The sequence below is a fragment of the Danio rerio genome, chromosome 24 (genome assembly GCF_052040795.2).
Source record: "Danio rerio strain M-AB ecotype USA chromosome 24, GRCz13ab, whole genome shotgun sequence".
In the NCBI taxonomy this organism is placed as follows: Eukaryota; Metazoa; Chordata; class Actinopteri; order Cypriniformes; family Danionidae; genus Danio; species Danio rerio.
In genome coordinates this window covers 42,567,501-42,587,981 of record NC_141044.1, presented here as the reverse complement: position 1 = coordinate 42,587,981, position 20,481 = coordinate 42,567,501, and the positions used below count along the sequence as shown (strand labels likewise).

General features: G+C 37.6%; 2 protein-coding genes, 1 long non-coding RNA gene and 3 gene segments (V, D, J or C); 4 read left to right on the top strand and 2 right to left on the bottom strand.

Annotated features, from left to right (window-relative positions):
• katnip (katanin interacting protein) overlaps nucleotides 1-20,481 on the bottom strand; it is a 1,410,884-nt gene that overhangs the window by 1,264,863 nt on the left and 125,540 nt on the right. The window lies entirely within an intron of this gene.
• On the top strand, nucleotides 185-1,774 carry LOC141380790 (immunoglobulin kappa variable 3-15-like). The segment is given in 2 exon segments: nucleotides 185-261; nucleotides 377-1,774. Coding segments are annotated over 2 exon segments (384 nt in total).
• Nucleotides 2,075-2,705, top strand: LOC141380779 (immunoglobulin kappa variable 1-9-like). The segment is given in 2 exon segments: nucleotides 2,075-2,194; nucleotides 2,284-2,705. Coding segments are annotated over 2 exon segments (375 nt in total).
• LOC147831159 (Ig kappa chain V-III region PC 7183-like) lies at nucleotides 3,742-4,769 on the top strand. The segment is given in 2 exon segments: nucleotides 3,742-3,822; nucleotides 3,938-4,769. Coding segments are annotated over 2 exon segments (387 nt in total).
• On the top strand, nucleotides 9,288-13,990 carry LOC141380776 (uncharacterized). 4 transcript variants are annotated; one of them, XR_015525395.1, is made up of 3 exons: nucleotides 9,288-9,875; nucleotides 10,379-11,390; nucleotides 12,300-13,990. It is a non-coding gene; the product is annotated as an uncharacterized LOC141380776 (long non-coding RNA). The 4 variants fall into 4 exon arrangements; XR_015525394.1 differs by having other exon boundaries at nucleotides 9,288-10,011; nucleotides 10,342-11,390; XR_015525393.1 differs by having other exon boundaries at nucleotides 9,575-10,165; nucleotides 10,344-11,390.
• Nucleotides 17,694-20,481, bottom strand: part of stub1 (STIP1 homology and U-Box containing protein 1) — an 11,454-nt gene continuing 8,666 nt past the window's right edge. For 2 of the 6 annotated variants that reach the window (XM_087308165.1, XM_087308164.1), the window contains exon 8: nucleotides 17,694-18,863. In XM_087308165.1, coding sequence (XP_087164291.1) covers nucleotides 18,738-18,863 — 126 coding nt within the window. In that variant the 3' untranslated portion in view covers nucleotides 17,694-18,737. 6 annotated transcript variants of the gene reach the window in all.

Below are 20,481 nucleotides of genomic sequence, written 5' to 3'. Positions count from 1 at the left end.
ATTAGAAAAGCTGCAGCACAAAACCACAACCAACAAATCTGCTGTCCTGATGTAGATGATCGTGTGTGTGTGTGTGTGTGTGTGTGTGTGTGTGTGTGTGTGTGTGTGTGTGTGTGTGTATGTGTTTGCATATTGAGTGCTGTGAGTGTTTATAGTGCTGTGAGTTGAACACTTCATCACTGACACACACATCAATCTTCATCATCATGACCTTCATCATCATCTTCATCTGGACTCTTTCATTCAGCTTCATCCTGCGAGGTGACCAGTTTATATCTGAATATATTATAGCTGTAGAGTCATCTGAACAAGCTTAAAGATGGACTGATAAATGATGATCTTTGTAGACTAATAGTGTGAATGATTTGTTTCTCAGGATGTGCAGCTCAGATCACAGTGACTCAAAGTCCAGTGGAACCTGTTAAACCTGGAGAAAATGTGCAGATGAACTGCAAACTCAGTCAACCTGCACCCTGCAGCCCAGACTCATGTGTGTCCTGGTACTTACAGAAACCCGGAGAAGCTCCTAAACTCTTGATTTACTATACAAGCAGCCGTTATTCAGGAACTGCATCTAGATTCAGTGGCAGTGGATCTAATGTTGATTTCACTCTGAGCATCAGTGGAGTCCAGACTGAAGATGCTGGACATTATTACTGTCAGACTTACCACTGGATCAACAGTAAAGATGTGTTGACACAGTGATAAAGAGTGGTACAAAAACCTCCGTCAGTCAGTCAGAGTCACAGAGACTGAACTGATCCTGGAGCAGCTCAAACACTGAACACTACTGACACACAGAGGACAAACACACACACCACACACACACACACACATACACACACACAGATGAACACATTGAGTTGTGAGTCAGATCAGCTCTACTAGACTGTGATCAGCGCTTCTCTCTGAGGAAACTGATATCAGATTGATCAATAATGATGCCGTATATTAGTTGGTTTTGAACACTGAACTCCATCTGAAAATCATTTGAGCTCTTTTTAAGCAGCTCCTTCATCTCAAGCTGATGCTGAATGTGTTCCTCATCACTGATCTGGCAGAAGCAGAAGTGAAAGTGTGAGTTTGCTGTGTAAATCTGCTTTGCATTGTGAGCTTCAGTGATTCTGCTGGTCTCAGATCAGAGCAGCTCCGTCTCCAGTGAGCAGATCAAACCCCAAGAGCTTCATTTGACTTCATTTCCTGCTCAATGCAGCTCTTCTCCACTATTACAACCAGCAGAAGCAGCTGAAGCTTCAGTGAAGGACTCTGAATGAAGGACACACTCAGGGGGATTACAGGGGGGTTTGACCCCCTTCATTAAGCTTGATCCCCCAATAATAATAATATGAATAACTGAAGTAATAGATGATCTAAATCTAGATTTGACCCCCATAACGGCTCATACCATTGTGAATGCATGATGGCGTCCAGCAGTCAGAGCGGGAGAATATTGAGTGTGTGATCTGAAAGCAGCAGATGGAGAGCAAAACCTGTTCAAAACACACTTTTGCTGTAAAACAGCTGTTTGTGTGGACAGAAAGCCTCAAAGTCAAGTCAGATTGGCTAAGGAGAGATGTACACTTGCTCAGAGCTTGCTGTGGTATTTGATATGTTCGATTTACTAACTGTAGGTTACGTGTTTTTGGACTGTGGGGGGGAAACAGGAGAACCTGGGGAAAACTCATGAGAGCACAAGAAGAACTCAGTCGACAAATTAAAAATGAAACACCCAAAACTACATGAAACTCAGGAGGAAACGTTGGATATCGTGGTGACGCAATAACATTAATCGATCTGTGCTCGAACATGTAAACGAGATCACGAAAAGAACATTTAAAAAGCAAATCATGTAAACACCTTCATATTATTATTATTATTATTATTATTATTATTATTATTATTGCCTTATTCAGATTAAGGCAGGTGATTTGATTACTGATGTCCATGAAAATATCAGAGACAATTAAATCAGAATACTCTCACACACTCACAGCAGAGATTCAGATTCACACACTAGAGCTTATCTGCGAGATCCACAGTGTGTGTGTGTGTGTGTGTGTGTGTTTGCATATGGAGTGCTGTGAGTGTTTATAGTGCTGCGAGTTGAACACTTCATCACTGACACACACATCAATCTTCATCATCATGACCTTCATCATCATCTTCATCTGGACTCTCACAGCGTTTGCTCGAGGTTTGTCCAGCTCTGCTTTCATGTTCACTCATTTCTTCAAGTGGATTGTCGATATATTTACAGCTGATTTTCTTCTTGTTGTGTTTCAGAGTGTGGAGGACAGATCAGCGTCACTCAGAGTCCCTCAATCACAGCAGAACCAGACAAACCCGTCACCATCACCTGCAGAACCAGCACAAATGTGTACAGTGACAGTACATATGGGCCACGTTTAGCCTGGTACTTACAGAAACCTGGAGAAGCTCCTAAACTCCTGATTCATTTAACAAACCGTCTCCAGTCAGGAACTGCATCTAGATTCAGTGGCAGTGGATCTAACAGAGATTTCACTCTGAGCATCAGTGGAGTCCAGACTGAAGATGCTGGACATTATTACTGTCAGAGTTTACACAGTGGTCCAGTGTACACACAGTGATAAAGAGTGTTACAAAAACCTCCGTCCGTCAGTCAGAGTCACAGAAACTGAACTGATCCTGGAGCAGCTCAAAGACTTAACACACACAATGGCTTTGAACCAACACATATTGATTTTAATATAAAGTTTGCTTGAGCTTTATCAGGATTTCTGAAAATAATTTCTACTTATCCTCATGTAATTGTTTCAGCATAATTTCTCATCTCCACTATCAATATTTTAAAATCACTTAAAACATACTTTTACAGTACATGCTGTTATTTTTCAAATTATACTGTAGATTATTATGAAAATGATTAATTAAATTGTTCATCATAACTCACCAGTTAAGATTATCATTAATTAACTAATTAATCATAATTATTATTAATCATAATTAATCTTTAGTTTTATTTCATTAATATTACATTTATACGGTGTAAAAGTGTTATAAACTTGATGAGGGTCTGATGATGAGTTGATGAGCAGAAGTGAAAGTGAATCTGTTCCAGTTCAGAGAGTTAAACCAATCAAACAGTGTTCAGAGTTTCTGCAGCTCAGAATAGAGCAGATCAAACCACAAGAGCTTCATTTGACATTAACGCTCAGTGCAGCTGTGTTCACCACTACAACACATTACTGTTCAACTCTACACACATGGAAACAACCTATATGAGGACATATATGAAACCTATATGTAGTATATATGAGCATATATGATAATATATATATGCTGCACACTGTGTGTGTATATATGCCACATATAGGCAAAATTGAGGTGTATATGTGCATATACAGGCCATATAGGTCTCCTGTATTGCCTCTTTCTATCCACATACAAGCCCTGTGCAGTATGTACTTACAAGATATGTCTTCTATATAGCTCATATCTCACTTTGCCAACTGTCATACATAATGTCTAGCTCATATTTCCTATTATTAAGGCAATAACTAGGAACTAAAATAGAAAATAAATACAAATAAATAATAATAAAATAATGTACAGTATGTGTAAACACTTGAAATTGGTATCAAATATAATTGGCATGTCATGGAATTTAACTATGGCAAATAAGTGAGAGCCCACACGTGTGTTTGCATATTGAGTGCTGTGAGTGTTTATAGTGCTGTGAGTTGAACACTTCATCACTGACACACACATCAATCTTCATCATCATCATGACCTTCATCATCGTCTTCATCTGGACTCTTTCATACAGCTTCATCCTGCGAGGTGACCAGTTTATATCTGAATATATTATAGCTGTAGTGTCATCTGAACAAGCTTAAAGATGGACTGATAAATGATGATCTTTGTAGACTAATAGTGTGAATGATTTGTTTCTCAGGATGTGCAGCTCAGATCACAGTGACTCAAAGTCCAGTGGAACCTGTAAAACCTGGAGAAAATGTGCAGATGAGCTGCAAACTTAGCGAACCTTCAAACTGCAGCCCAAACCCCTGTGTGTCCTGGTACTTACAGAAACCTGGAGAAGCTCCTAAACTCCTGATTTATAAAACAGACATCCGTGAGTCAGGAACTGCATCTAGATTCAGTGGCAGTGGATATGATACAGATTTCACTCTGAGCATCAGTGGAGTCCAGACTGAAGATGCTGAACACTATTACTGTCAGAGTGCACACTTCATCAGCAATATTGGGTGGGTGTTGACACAGTGATAAAGAGTGGTACAAAAACCTCCGTCAGTCAGTCAGAGTCACAGAGACTGAACTGATCCTGGAACAGCTCAAACACTGAACACTACTGACACACAGAGGACAAACACACACACTACACCCTCGATAATGATTACCTGATTTCACTGACAGCCAACATGACATGATTACACATACACACAAACACACTGAGGCTCGTGTAGATTTTAAAAAACCTAATAAATAATAAATAAATCCAACAATTCCCCTTTTAAACACAAACATACCATTTTAGCTTAAAACAATAAGAGATTTTTGTTTATTAGTTTTACTTTTATGAACTTCCACCTTCTCTATTCACTCCATTTATTGTCCCAAAACACCTTTCCCCGTAGAGTAATTGTTCAATCTTCTTTTTTCAGAATATCATATCATAAATTAAGCACATAATAACAGATATATAGGTTTTTAACGTGTTCAACCTTAGCTTTAAATCAGGTTTAGTCCCAGCAGTGTAGACAGGATAATTCTTGGACAGTCATATAAGAAAAACAAAGCAGTCATTACATTTCAGCTCAGTTTTATGCCACAATCATACTAGAGTTTGAGCTTGCGAAGATTAAATCAGATGATTAGACATTAAAAAAGTGAGCGATTGCTCCATATGTTAAATTTCTGTACGGAGAGGTCATGTTTTGATCCTCGATTGGCCTCACTGCAGTCAAGTGATGCAATTTTGCAGGTCAGAGTTCACCAATCTTGAACTTTGCAATGGATTAAACTGCAAAACTTGACGCACGAGCTTGTGTTTCCAGTCTGATGGATTCGCGTGCGTATGAATGGAAGTCTATGGGGAGAAAAGTCCAGTGTGAGCGCAGCTTCATACGTTATATAAGCTTCATACCTTATAACTAGGCCCACACAGAATCTGCACGGTCGGGAATCCGCAGATTCAAGTCTATTTTTTTTTTGTAAACGTATATTTATTCAGTTTTTAAATTAATTTAAAATTATATTATATATATAAAATTATATATAATTAATTTTAAATTAATTTCAGTTTTAAAATGGGACGGACACCATTTTATTTGTGTATTTAATATTTTTAAATGATCTTTCGAGCAACAGATTTGCAAGGCATGAAGAAATTACTTTCAGACTTTTGCTTTTAGCTTTAATTGTTTTAATAAAAGTTTATAGCATATAAAAGTCACTTATGTTTGAGATTTTATTTTAATCATGTAGTATGTACGCTAACCAAGGAAGTCAGTGACTAGGCTACTTTATGTAATGTTATTTGAAAGCACCGTCTACAGTAACTGTTGTATAATTTATATTTTCATTGCATTAACCAACAACAACAAACAAAAGCAGCAAAATATTTGCAAATTTAACAACCCTTTAATGTAAGATTTGCCACGGAGGGCATAAAGACATGGTATATCCAGTGTCTTACCTGATCTTCTTCTCAATAAATGTTTTTCTTTTTGTTTAATTTACTTCATGTTATTAGCCAACAACAACAGCAACATGAACAATAAAAGCAGCGAAATAGGTACGAATTTAACAACCTCACAACGTAAAATATGGCGCGGCATTTTTTTTTTACCCAGACATTTCAAAAGACCTTATTTTGAATCAGAAATCACAATGCATTGATACCGTGAAACTGATATTTTTATCAAGGTTATCATCATACCGTCAGAAATTTATCATCAATCATGTGGTCCGCTAACCATTTAAGTCGGCGACTACTTTATTAAAAGTTTTGAAACCCCCTTCAACAGTAATAATACAACCATTTTTTTTTAGGATATTAAACAACAACAACAACAATAACAAAAACATAAGCAGCGAAATAGGCGCAAATTTAACAACCTCATAAAGTAAGATTTGCTGCGGCGGGCATAAAGCCATGTTAAAGCCAGTGTCTTACCTGATCTTCTTCTCGATAACATTTCTTCTTCTTCTTCTTCTATAAATGTACTTTTTCATGTTATTAACAAACAACAACAAAAGCTGCAAAATGGGCTCGAATTTAACAACCTCACAATGTAAAATATACCGCAGCGGGCATAAAACCATGGTAAAACCAGAGTCTTACCTGATCTTCTTCTCTATACAATTTTTTCTTCTTGTTCTTCTATAATTTACTTTTTCATGTTATTAACCAACAGCAACAACAAAAGCAGCAAAATAGGCGCAAATTTAGCAACCTCATAACATAAAACATGCCACGGCGGGCATAAAGCCATGGTAAAACCAGCGTCTTACCTGATCTTCTTCTTGGTAAAACTTTCTTCTTCTTCTTCTTGTATAATTTTTTACTTTTTCATGTTTTTGACCAACAACAACAAAAGCAGCAAAATAGGCACAGATTTACCAACTTCCTAACATAAAATATGCCGCGGCGGGCATAAAGCCATGGTAAAACCAGTGTCTTACCTGCTCTTCTTCTTGATATCATTTCTTCTTCTTCTTGTATAAATGTACTTTCATTTTATTAACCAACAACAACAAAAGCAACAAAATTGGCACAAATTAAACAACCTCATAACGCAAGTTTTGCCTCGGCGGGCATAAAGCCATGGTAAAACCAGTGTCTTACCTGATCTTCTCGATATCTTTTCTTCTTCTTCTTGTATAATTCACTTTTTCATGTTATTAACCAACAGCAACAAAAGCAGCAAAATAGGCACAGATTTTGAAATGAGATCTCTGAAATGAGAGAAACTCTGGGTTTTCCGTTTCAAAATGGCAGGTTTGTTAAACTCGAGAAAGCAGGGTAAGTCAAGCCTGTTTCTAAAAGAGAGTTAACTTTAACTCAGAGTCAGTTACCGTGGTAACTTACTCTGTGAATCTAACCTGGTCCGGAGCAGGTTTTATTCTCTAAACTCTGAGTTTCTGTTGGTCTCCTCCCCTTTTTAAAGATGAAGCGCATTTCTCGCATTAGTCTTACATTTCCACACACCTATTTTAGAGCTCATTTTGGAGATGTGCATAAAAAAGATTGATGGAAACGTCCTGATTCACATAACTTTTGAAAATACGCATAATATAACATGTGCATAACTGAGTAGGTTAAACTTTTATTTGATAAGATGCACATAAACTACGAAGTGCACTTAACAAATTACAGTATGTACATTAAAAAAATGGTTTGTTAGAGATGATGATGAAAATGTGTGTGAAAGGACAAACCAGCAGACTGAGCACACTGTAGAACATCTTAAATGGTGTTTCAGTCATTCTAAAATGCCTTAACTGTTTCAGTATTAGTGTATATTATTAATTACCTCCGAGCGTCTGGAGCGTGTCAAGATCTCCGCGTCTGGCTTCAAACGCCCCCACGTGTTCATTGTGTGTCAATTGTCTTCTGAGGCTCAGGTACATTAATTAAATAAAAAATCATTGATGCAGCTTCTTCTACCGCAGTAATTCTGTTTTTACTTGGCGCAAGTTAATCAGGAAGTGACGACTGTTCTCTTCGACTCTTTGGATAAAAACGCTGCTTTATTTTTAGGCGTTATTCCAGTTTTGCACAAATTTATGTAATAGCCTATATTTTGATGGAAACACAGCTACTGCCTACATTTGTCACACACAGAACAAAGTCACGTACGAGGCTTGTCCTTTTTTTCATAAATAATTAACTTAACCTTCGACATGCACTGTTACTAGATTAATAGGATTATTATTCTGTCTAAATTATTTTATTACTGCTTACCTTCTTAATGTTATATCAACCTCTATCACTTGATCAATAAAAAGGCCGACACATAACAAGTGCACTGTTAAATTTATTAAAACTGATAAAAGTGTAAAAAGTTTAGAAAAAAAGTATAAACGTCACACATTACATTACTTATTTTATTATACTTAAAATGTTTAAATACTTAAAATTAAAAATTACGCATTAACTTGAGCAGCTGTTTTCCCACGCTGTCTCTGTTTCACTGATGGTTGCTTCATTTTAAATATAAACACTCATATTTGCTATAACTTTGCATGAGCACATCAAGTTCAGCTGGAGAAAGAAATGGTGATCTCTTTTTTAAAGATGTTGCCGTAGTCACTCATAATATCTGCGCTCCATTGATAATGCCTTTTTATAGTCACGGTGCGCGCGCTTAACTCTGAGTTGGTCTACTCGAAGTTGATTGACCCAACTCAGATCAGCTGTTCTGAAACCGAAAACTCAGAGTTTTTAATCTCTCGATAAATCAACTCAGAGTTCAAGTTTAAACTCCGAGTTGTTTGAACCTCCTTACTGAAACAGGCCCCTGGTCTTCATCTCGATAAAATTTATCTTTCTGCTTGCATAATTTACTTTTCCTTGTTGTTACCAACAGCAACAAAAGCAGTGAAATGGGCACGAATAGAACAACCTCAATGTAAGATTTGCCACGGGGGGCATAAAGCCATGTAAAAAACATTTGTCATTGTATTTTAATCATGTGGTATGTCTGCTAACCATGTCAACAGTAACAGTTGTGAAATTTACTTTTTCATGCTATCAGACAACAACAACAAAAGCAGAGGAATGGGCATGAATTTAACAACTTCATAATGCAAGTTTTGCCGCGGCGGGCATAAACCCATGGTAAAACCAGTGTCTTACCTGATCGTCTTCTCGATATCATTTCTTCGTTTTCTTCTTCAGCTTCTTGTATAATTTTTTACTTTTTCATGTAATTAACTAATAACAACAACAACAACAACAACAAAAGCAGCAAAATGGGCCTGAATTGAACAACCTTATAACGTGAAATATACCGCAGCGGGCATAAAGCCATGGTAAAACCAGCGTCTTACCTGATCTTCTTCTTGATATCATTTCTTCTTCTCCTCCTTCTTCTATAAATTTACTTTTTCATGTATTAACCAACAGCAACAACAAAAGCAGCAAAATGGGCACGAATTTACCAACCTAATAACCATGTTTTGCCACAGCGGGCATAAAGCCATGGTAAAACTATTGTCTTACCTGATCTTCTTCTCTATATCATTTCTTCTTCTTCTTCTTGTAAAATTCACTTTTTCATGTTATTAACCAACAACACCAAAAGCAGCAAAATAGGCTAAAATTTAACAACCTCATAACATAAAACATGCCGCGGCGGGCATAAAACCATGATAAAACCAGCGTCTTACCTGATCTTCCTTTTGGTAAAAATTTCTTCTTCTTCTTCATGTATAATTTTTTACTTTTTCATGTTTTTGACCAACAACAACAAAAGCAGCAAAATAGGCACAGATTTACCAACTTCCTAACATAAAATATGCCGCGGCGGGCATAAAGCCATGGTAAAACCAGCAACTTACCTGATCTTCTTCTCGATATCATTTCTTCTTCTTCTTGTATATTTTTACTTTTTCATGTTATTAACCAACAACAACAACAACAACAACAACAACAACAAAAGCTGTGAAATGGGCCTGAATTTAACAACCTCACAACGTAAAATATACTGCAGCGGGCATAAAGCTTTGGTAAAACCAGCGTCTTACCTGGTCTTCTTCTTGATATCATTTCTTCTTCTTCTTGTATAAATGTACTTTTTCATTTTATTAACCAACAACAACAAAAGCAGCAAAATTGGCACAAATTGAACAACCTCATAATGCAAGTTTTGCCACAGCGGGCATAGAACCATGGTAAAACTATTGTCTTACCTGATCTTCTCTATATCGTTTCTTCTTCTTCTTCTTGTATAATTCACTTTTTCATGTTATTAACCAACAACACCAAAAGCAGCAAAATAGGTACAGATTTACCGACTTCATAACATAAAATATACCGTGGCGGGCATAAAGCCATGGTAAAGGCAGTGTCTAACCTGGTCTTCAGCTCGATAAAATTTATCTTTCTGCTTGCATAATTTACTTTTTCTTGTTGTTACCAACAGCAACAAAAGCAGTGAAATGGGCACGAATAGAACAACCTCAATGTAAGATTTGCCACGGGGGGCATAAAGCCATGTAAAAAACATTTGTCATTGTATTTTAATCATGTGGTATGTCTGCTAACCATGTCAACAGTAACAGTTGTGAAATTTACTTTTTCATGCTATCAGACAACAACAACAAAAGCAGAGGAATGGGCATGAATTTAACAACTTCATAAAGTAAGTTTTGCCGCGGCGGGCATAAACCCATGGTAAAACCAGTGTCTTACCTGATCGTCTTCTCGATATCATTTCTTCGTTTTCTTCTTCAGCTTCTTGTTTAATTTTTTTCTTTTTTTATGTAATTAACTAATAACAACAACAACAACAACAACAACAACAAAAGCAGCAAAATGGGCCTGAATTGAACAACCTTATAACGTAAAATATACCGCAGCGGGCATAAAGCCATGGTAAAACCAGCGTCTTACCTGATCTTCTTCATGATATCATTTCTTCTTCTCCTCCTTCTTCTATAAATTTACTTTTTCATGTATTAACCAACAGCAACAACAAAAGCAGCAAAATGGGCACGAATTTACCAACCTCATAACGCAAGTTTTGCCACAGCGGGCATAAAGCCATGGTAAAACTATTGTCTTACCTGATCTTCTTCTCTATATCATTTCTTCTTCTTCTTGTAAAATTCACTTTTTCATGTTATTAACCAACAACACCAAAAGCTGCAAAATAGGCTAAAATTTAACAACCTCATAACGTAAAACATGCCGCGGCGGGCATAAAGCCATAACAGTATCTTCCCTGATCTTCTCGATTTTTTAGCATTAATCCACTGATTGACTCTAGGCAGAGGACGATATGTTTCAAGGTTTACTGCGGTTTTGAGTTTTCTGGATAAATTGACGATAAAATTTCTTTTTCTTCTTTTTGTATAATTTTTTGCTTTTTCATGTTATTAACAAACAACAACAACAACAACAACAAAAGAGTGAATTGGGAACAAATTTAACAACCTCACAACGTAAAATATGCCGCAGCGGGCATAAAGCTTTGGTAAAACCAGCGTCTTACCTGGTCTTCTTCTTGATAAAACTTCTTATTATTATTATTATTGTTGTATAATTAACTTTTTCATGTTATTAACCAACAGCAACAAAAGCAACAAATAGGCGCAAATTTAACAACCTCATAAAGCAAGTTTTGCCTCGGCGGGCATAAAGCCATGGTAAAACCAGTGTCTTACCTGATCGTCTTCTCGATATCATTTCTTCTTCTTCTTGTAAATTTTTTTAAAAAATTTACCAACAGCAACAACAACAAAAGTAGTGAAATAGGCGCAAATTAAACAACCTCATAATGTAAAATATGCCACGGCAGGCAAAAAACATGATAACACAGTGTCTTCCCTGATCTTCTTTTCAATATTAAACCACTGACTGAGTCTAGGCATGTTTTTACTAAAGAAATTACCTTATTTTGGAACAGAAATCACAGTACATTGGTACCATGAAACCGTGATATCTTTATCCAAGGTTATCATATCGTCAGAAAATTAAACCGGCCCATTTTAAATTAAACAAATAGGGTTATAGCATACAAGTCATTCATATTTGTCATTGTATTTTAATCATGTGGTATGTCTGCTAACCATGTCAACAGTAACAGTTGTGAAATTTACTTTTTCATGCTATCAGACAACAACAACAAAAGCAGAGGAATGGCCATGAATTTAACAACTTCATAATGCAAGTTTTGCCGCGGCGGGCATAAACCCATGGTAAAACCAGCGTCTTACCTGATCGTCTTCTCGATATCATTTCTTCGTTTTCTTCTTCAGCTTCTTGTATAATTTTTTTCTTTTTTTATGTAATTAACTAATAACAACAACAACAACAACAACAAAAGCAGCAAAATGGGCCTGAATTGAACAACCTCATAACGTAAAATATACCGCAGCGGGTATAAAGCCATGGTAAAACCAGTGTCTTACCTGATCTTCTTCTCGATATCATTTCTTCTTCTTCTTGTAATTTTTTAAAAAAAATTTACCAACAGCAACAACAACAAAAGTAGTGAAATAGGCGCAAATTAAACAACCTCATAATGTAAAATATGCCACGGCAGGCAAAAAACATGACAACACAGTGTCTTCCCTGATCTTCTTTTCAATATTAAACCACTGACTGAGTCTAGGCATGTTTTTACTAAAGAAATTACCTTATTTTGGAACAGAAATCACAGTACATTGATACCATGAAACCGTGATATCTTTATCCAAGGTTATCATATCATCAGAAAATTATACCGGCCCATTTTAAATTAAACAAATAAGGTTATAGCATACAAGTCATTCATATTTGTCATTGTATTTTAATCATGTGGTATGTCTGCAAACCATGTCAACAGTAACAGTTGTGAAATTTACTTTTCATGCTATCAGACAACAATAAAAAAAAAGGAATGGGCATGAATTTAACATCCTCATAATGCAAGTTTTGCCGCAGCGGTCATAAAGCCATGGTAAAACCAGTGTCTTACCTGATCTTCTTCTCGATATCATTTCTTCTTCTTCTTGTATAATTTAACGTTACGGTTTCATGTTATTAACCAACAACAACAAATGCAGTGAAGTAGACGCGAATTTAACAACCTCATAACGTCAAATATGCCGTGGCGGGCTAAAACCATGGTAAACCAGTGTCTTACCTTCTCTTTTCGTTTTTTCAGCATTATCATTTCTTTTTCTTCTCGTATCATTTTTTACTTTTTCATGTTATTAACCAACAACAACAAAGATGACGACAGCAGTGAAATAGGCGGGAATTTAACAACCTCATAACGTAAGATTTTCCACAGCGGGTATAAAGCCACGGTAAAGCCAGTGTCTTACCTGATCTTCTTCTCGATTTTTCAGCATTAAATTACTGATTGAGTCTTAAGTCTCTCATGGGTTTTAAATAAAACGACAGACAGATGGGGTTATAGCATAAAAGTCACTTATATTTGAGATTTATTTTTAATAAAGAGTGTCTGCAAACCATATGTCACTATTGCTATACATAACGGTATTTAAAACACCTTTAACCGTAATAGTTTTAACATTTACTTTTTTATGTCATTAACCACAACAACAACAACAGCCGTGAAATAAGCCCGAATTTAACCACCTCGAAACGTAAGCATAAAGCCATGATACCTTACCTGATCTTGTTGATTTTTCAGCATTAAACTATTGATTGAGTTATAAAGAGAAAGAAAGGGCTTTAGAATCAATAAATTAAAGAAGTCAGAAGTCCAGACGGTTTTGTCGTTCACATGTGTTTGGGCGGAAACTGATTGGCATCGTCCACTAAACATTTGAATTGGTTTAGACAAACGTCAATCAAACTTCACAAGCGTTTGGCGCGAAGCAAATGGTACCGCCCCCAAATCATTTTAATTGGCTTAGACAAACGTCAATCAAACTTACAGCAGTTTGACGTGAACTAAAAGAGTATAGAATCAACAAGAGGCACAATTTTCCCCAAACAAGTATATTAATTGGAATAATACATATATTCAATATAAAAATAAATCTCTCTTCGTCCAAAAATAGTATGGAAATTATATTGCATTAGTTAGAAAACTTCTAAATTTAAATGGTAATTTATTATTTTACAGTGAATTTTAGATCAGTTTGGTTTTCCAGTTACTCCAAAGGAGTATGCTCCTGTATTTGATGCCATATCTCAACAGCTTCCTCATTTTATAAGAGCGTAGGGAATTAAATCTTTAGAAGTAAATTATGTTAAAACCTTTTTTAGGAGATGTTGATATTATTAAACAAAGTTATACTAATAAATATATTAGAAATATTATAGCATGTGATACAGTTATATATATATTATAAAATAAAATAGACCAAATGTATTTATAAATTGGAAAAAAGGTTGGTTCTTATGAAATATATTGCATAAATAACAAAGTAAAATAAGTTACATTTATTATATATATATATATATATATATATATATATATATAATGTAACTTATTATATTATATATATATTGGATGTGTATATGTATATATTATTTTAGAGAGATTTAATTTAGATATTGATTATTTCTGTGCTTTTTGTTGCGTGGAAAGGAGTCTTTTATTCACATGTTTTGTGATTGTATATACACAAGGATTTTATGGGTGGATGTGGAAAATTTTCTAAAAAGGAAAACAAATATTGTTTTCAAGTAAAAAAAAAACTGATATTTGCATTTATGTAAATACATGTAAAAAAAATATATATCTTCCTAGTACAACTTTTTATTATTATGGAAAATTTCACATACATACAAAATGGGCTGAATCAAAGCCAAATATTATTCATTTCCTTTAATAGACTAAGGTGTACTGCACAAGTTTGGAGAAAATTGTTAATAAAAAAGCAAAGAAGACTTTTAATATTCTTAATGAATATAAGATTTTTAATTAATTATTTATTTATTAAATATCTAGTTGGTACCGTTTGGGATGCCTCCTGGATGCTTACTTAGGGAGGTGTTCCAGGCATGTCCCACCAGGAGGAGGCCTCGGGGAAGACCCAGGACACCCTGGAGGGACTATGTCTCTCAGCTGACCTAGGAACGCCTCGGGATCCCCCCAGGAGGAAGTGTCTAGGGCAAGGGAAGTTTGGGGTTCTCTACTATGACTGCTGCCCCCGTGACCCGGCCCCGGAAAAGCGGCAGAAAATGAATGAATGAATGAATAATTACAGATTATTTACTGATATTATACTGACATATATATATATATACACACACACACTCTGGCATGTATTTTTGTATATTATTGTATAATTCTGTTTGTTAAAAAAAAATAAAAAAAGAATCACTAAGAGGCGACACTCCGCTGCTATTTTCTAAACCGCCACTAGATGCCGCTAGTGTCACGCGGCGGCCATTATGAATTGAAAATTCCAATAGAACAACAGCACAGATAACTAACTTTACACCAGGAGTACGCAAACATTTTAGCCTATGACCCCCAAAATAACAATGCCAGTTACTCTCAACCCCCAATATCCTCTCAAGAGGTTATAAATATATAAACCTTGCACACAACGGTGCACACATACAGACAAACAGGCCCAAGTCTATTCATCGCTTATTTTTGGAGAGCGCCACTCGGAGAACATCCTCCATGTTCAGTTGTGCCCAGTATTTATTTTTAATGCTGTAAAGGCGTCAGAACGTTTAACCTGGTGCCAAAGAAGCAATGTCTGACACTATTGCTTTGTCTTTACTTTAATGCATACTTTACTTTAATCACCCCTGGGGTCGCAAAAACAAAACATTTTGAAAGGCTGATTAATTAACATATTAATAATTAACATGTTAATTATAACATGAATAATTAACATGTTAATTATTATTAACTATTTTTTTCTCCAGTAGGTTATAGATAGATTATGGTAATTCTTATATTTTAATACAATTTTTGGAAATCGCCGAGGAACCCCCCCCACCCCCCTCATTATCTCGAGACCCGGTCCCGGCTCCCACTTTGAAAAACACTGCTTTAGACAGAATTAATTACAACATTGTGTTAAAATATTACACACACACACACACACACACACACACACACACACACACACACACACACACACACACACACACACACACACACATAACATTAACATTTTAAACAGTGTCTCAATGAAAATAGCTACCAACATGTTGCCCCAACCATATCTGGTCTCTAAAATATCTTTCAGCTATAGCATGAAAGTAAGGTTAACAAAAAAACTTTAATTATTTTATTTTTAGCTTTACTCTAATTTGAGTGATACAAAAATAAGTATACCCCACAAAAAAACAACTTCATCTAGTAGTTTGTACGGCCTGCAAGATTTGTAATGACAGTATTAAAAATGATGAACAAACAATGATGAGTTCATGTGTCAGAATTCACTCATTTGGGACAAATGGCGCTTTTTACATAAAAGCTATATTAGTCTTCCTTTAACAGAAATTGACCATTTCAAGAAAACAAATATGGTTAAAACACTTAAACAAGTCTGTAAAATTAACTATTAAAAGTGCTGATAATCCCCAGTATTTGATTGTACGTGTTGTATTGGCATTTCCAGGTTGTATTTCAACTTTAATGTTCTTTTTAAAGAAATAAATAAAAAACAAAGCAGCGGCTTGCCATTGCAACAGCAATAAGATCCAATGGACGGTCATTTGCTTTCACTCCAAAATGGCGGAATCGCAGGGCTCTGCTGTTGCAATGGAACGTTCTATTGAGTGTCGCTTTTTGGTCATTCTAAGATCTTTGTTGGTACTAAAGTTCCTTTAGGGCAAGTCGTTTCTCTCGGCGGCCATCTATAAAACACCTCTCGGGCAGTATGCTTGGGCATTCTGCCAAGCCAAAGACTAGAAGACAAAACTGTACAAGGCTTGGGTAATCATCAACAAGCAAAACTGCATTCTGACAGTGAACCACACTTGTACGGCAGGGTATTAGCATTCAATGTCCGCAGTTTAATTCGCCCTATTTAACTGCTTTTGCTGAAATCAAAAACCAGTGATGTGTCTGATTCAGCATAGCGTGAACTCACATAATATGACAGAGTCCAGCATTTTTAATTGGGTCCTCACTCCATTCAGCTCTTCTGAGGGCTGTTAGTCAAAGACATCTGCGGTTGGCATTAAAAACAGTGTGGTGTACAGTAAAATTTAGGGTTGCAATTTTTGGACTTTTGATTTTGGCATCCTTCAGTGGACTTGCACAACTTTTAAAGCGCCGTCGGAAGCGCCAGCCAATCAGATCACTGTATGCAAATACAACGGCTCAGACAGTAGCCGATTGCAAACTAATTTCATTGGCTGATGCTGCTATGATGATCGCATCAGCCCCAACTTAAGACACGCCCTCTGTCAAGCGTTGATGCCCCGTTGAAGCCCCGTTTGAATTAAGCCCCATTTGAATGAAGCCCCGTTTGAATTAAGCCCCATTTGAATGAAGCCCCGTTTGAATGGGGCGTTATGAGCATCCTCATATTCATTCATTCATTTTCTTGTCGGCTTAGTTTCTTTATTAATCTGGTGTCGCCACAGCGGAATGAACCGCCAACTTATCCAGAATGTTTTTACACAGCGAATACCCTTCCAGCAGCAACCCAGCACTGGGAAACACCCATACACATTCACACACATACACTACGGACAGTTTAAGCTTACCCAATTCACATATCTTTAGACTGTGGTGGAAACTGGAGCACCCGGAGGAAACCCATGCCAACATGGGGAGAACATGCCAACTCCACACAGAGCTGAGGCTGAAACCAGTGACCTTCTTGCTGTGAGGCGATCATGCTACCCACTGCACCACCATGACTCCAACATCCTCATACAATCTCACTTTCCCTAATGTGCTATTACGAAGCCTGTGATTGGCTAAAACAGTGACGGAGTTCACATTATGGGGTGAACTACCCTTTTAAAATAGCTAGTGTTTATCATATTGGGTGAAATGAGCAAGAATCAATTAAACACATTACAAAAAAGAAACAAAATACCATTTATTGAACATGCATCCAACCTAAACACTTTGGGAAAATCTGAACCGAGACGGACATAGTTCAGCAACTGCGACATCCAGCGACTAACAAGGGCTCCCCGAAATACTGATACTAAAACAGGAAGTGTGTGTGACAGGAAACAGAAAACTCCCTACAGTTCCCGAGAGAAAGACAACAAAATCAATAGTGTGGAAAAAAGCTCACTTACCTCTCTCTCTCTCCACCGCAGACGCAGCAGCGAGACTAAACGCATAATAATAATACACCATGACATTAATGATGCCATCTGCAGACTCCTCAGTTCATTGATTGGCAGATGAATGAATGAATGTCTAAATATATGTGGAGAATTAAACGCTCGTTACAAATAAAAAGTTATAATCAGAACCCAAAGCATCTTGGAAACATTCTAGGCGTGTTAGAACTTTACACACTCTGCATATAGATCTGGGAGGCCAGCGGTGTCCAAACTCAGTCCTGGAGGGCCGGTGTTCTGGAGAGTTCAGCTCCAACCCTAATCAAACACACCTGACGCGGCTCATCAAGCTCTAACTAGATATACTAGAAACTTCCTGGCAGGTGTGTTGAAGCAAACTCATCAGGACACCGGCCCTCCAGGACCGAGTGTGGACACCCCTGTAGTAGGTGAACGCTTTGTAAAAACACACACACACACACACGACGCTCTCATGCACAGAGTTCCCTCTTTATCAATGATTATTGGAGATGTGTCATCAATAATGTTGCTTCTTAACATTCAGAGGCGAAACTACAGCATCATCATCATCATCATCATCGGATGCAGCAGGTTGAGAGGAAGTGTGTGTGTACCAGACCAGCAGGCGAGTGATTATTGTGTGTGATTAGGAAGAGTCTGAGGGACAGAGAAACGTTCGTCTGACTCCAGCAAAAGCTCCACTGATTAAAGTGCATGAACACAGAGGAGAGGATTGGATTCAGCGTGAGGAAACTCTGCTGCGCTCGCTCCTGTGTGTGTGTGAGTGTGTGTGTGTGTGTTTTCAGTAGTCCTCCACCCAGCCGTTCTCCTGGATGAAAGCGTCGATCACCTCCTTCATGGCCAGGTTGGGGATCAGCTGATCTTGGGTCAGAGGACTACGCGTGACGGGGTCAAAATGGCCAACACGCTGCAGACAGAGACAGAGAAATCACATTGAAGCTGAATTACTGACATACACACAAATATATAAAACCCAAAACAAATGAAAATACACCGGCCACTTTATTAGGTACACCTGTCCAACTGCTCATTAATGGAGATTTCTAATCAGCCAATCACATGGCAGCAACTTAATGCATTTAGGCATGTAGACATGGTCAAGACGACCTGCTGCAGGTCAAACCGAGCATCAGAATGAGGTTGAAAGGGGATTTAAGTGACTTTGAACGTGGCATGGATGTTGGTGCCAGACGGGCTGCTCTGAGTATTTCAGAAACTGCTGATCTACTGGGATTTTCACGCACAACCATCTCTAGGATTTACAGAGAATGATGAAATAGAGGGAATGTCCAGTGAGCGGCAGTTCTGTGGGCACAAATACCTTGATGATGCCAGAGGTCAGAGGAGAATGGCCAGACTGGTTCCAGCTGATAGAAAGGCAACAGTAACTCAAATAAGCACTCGCTACAACCGAGCTCTGCAGTAGAGCATCTCTGAACACACAACACGTCCAACCTTGAGGCGGATGGGCTACAGCAGCAGAAGACCACACCGGGTGCCGCTCCTGTCAGCTAAGAACAGGAAACTGAGGCTACAGTTCACACAGACTCACCAAAACTGGACAACAGAAGATTGGGGAAACGTTGCCTGCTCTGATGAGTCTCCATTTCTGCTGACACATTCAGATGCTCGGGTCAGAATTAGGCATCAACAACATGAAAGCATGGATCCATCCTGCCTTGTATCAGCGGTTCAGGCTGGGGGTGGTGGTGTAATGGTGTGGGGGAGATTTTCTTGGCACACTTTGGGCTCATTAGTACCAATTGAGCATCATGACAACGCCACAGCCTACATGAGTATTGCTGCTGACCATGTCCATCCCTTTATGACCACAGTGTCTCCATCTTCTGATGGCTACTTCCAGCAGGATAACACACCAATCCTGAATCATCTCAGACTGGTTTCTTGAACATGACCATGAGTTCACTGTACTCAAATGTCCTCCACAGTCACCAGAGCTCAATCTAATAGAGCAGCTTTGGGATGTGGTGGAACGGGAGATTGGCATCATGGATGTGCAGCCGACAAATCTGCAGCAACTGTGTGATGCTATCATGACAATATGGAGCAAAATCTCTGAGGAATATTTTCATTACCTTGTTGACTCTCATAGATATTTACATTATTGGAAAAAATGCGTCAGTAGAGCCGCCATTTTAGTACAGGGTCGCACTCCTTTGAAATGAATGCGGAAAGGTGCAGTGGAGGTCTGTGGTCATGCAGAGCCAGAAATATATCCACATATCTGTGATCGGGAGTTTTCCCGGTGGTCAGTATCCAATGTTTTTTTTAAATTACGAAAATTCTCATTTTACATCACAATGCCCGTGCAGTAACACTGACGAATGTGTTTGTGTGCATGAAAATGTATTATCCTCCCTCTCTGTTAAATTTGATCTAATCCGTATCCTGAAACACACACCCTCCTCTCCCGCTTTCACTTCTAATGCTGAGGGAGGGAGTGATTTGTTTGTGAATGAATCTCCATTACGAAGGACTCGTTCACTGAGCCGACAATAATACAA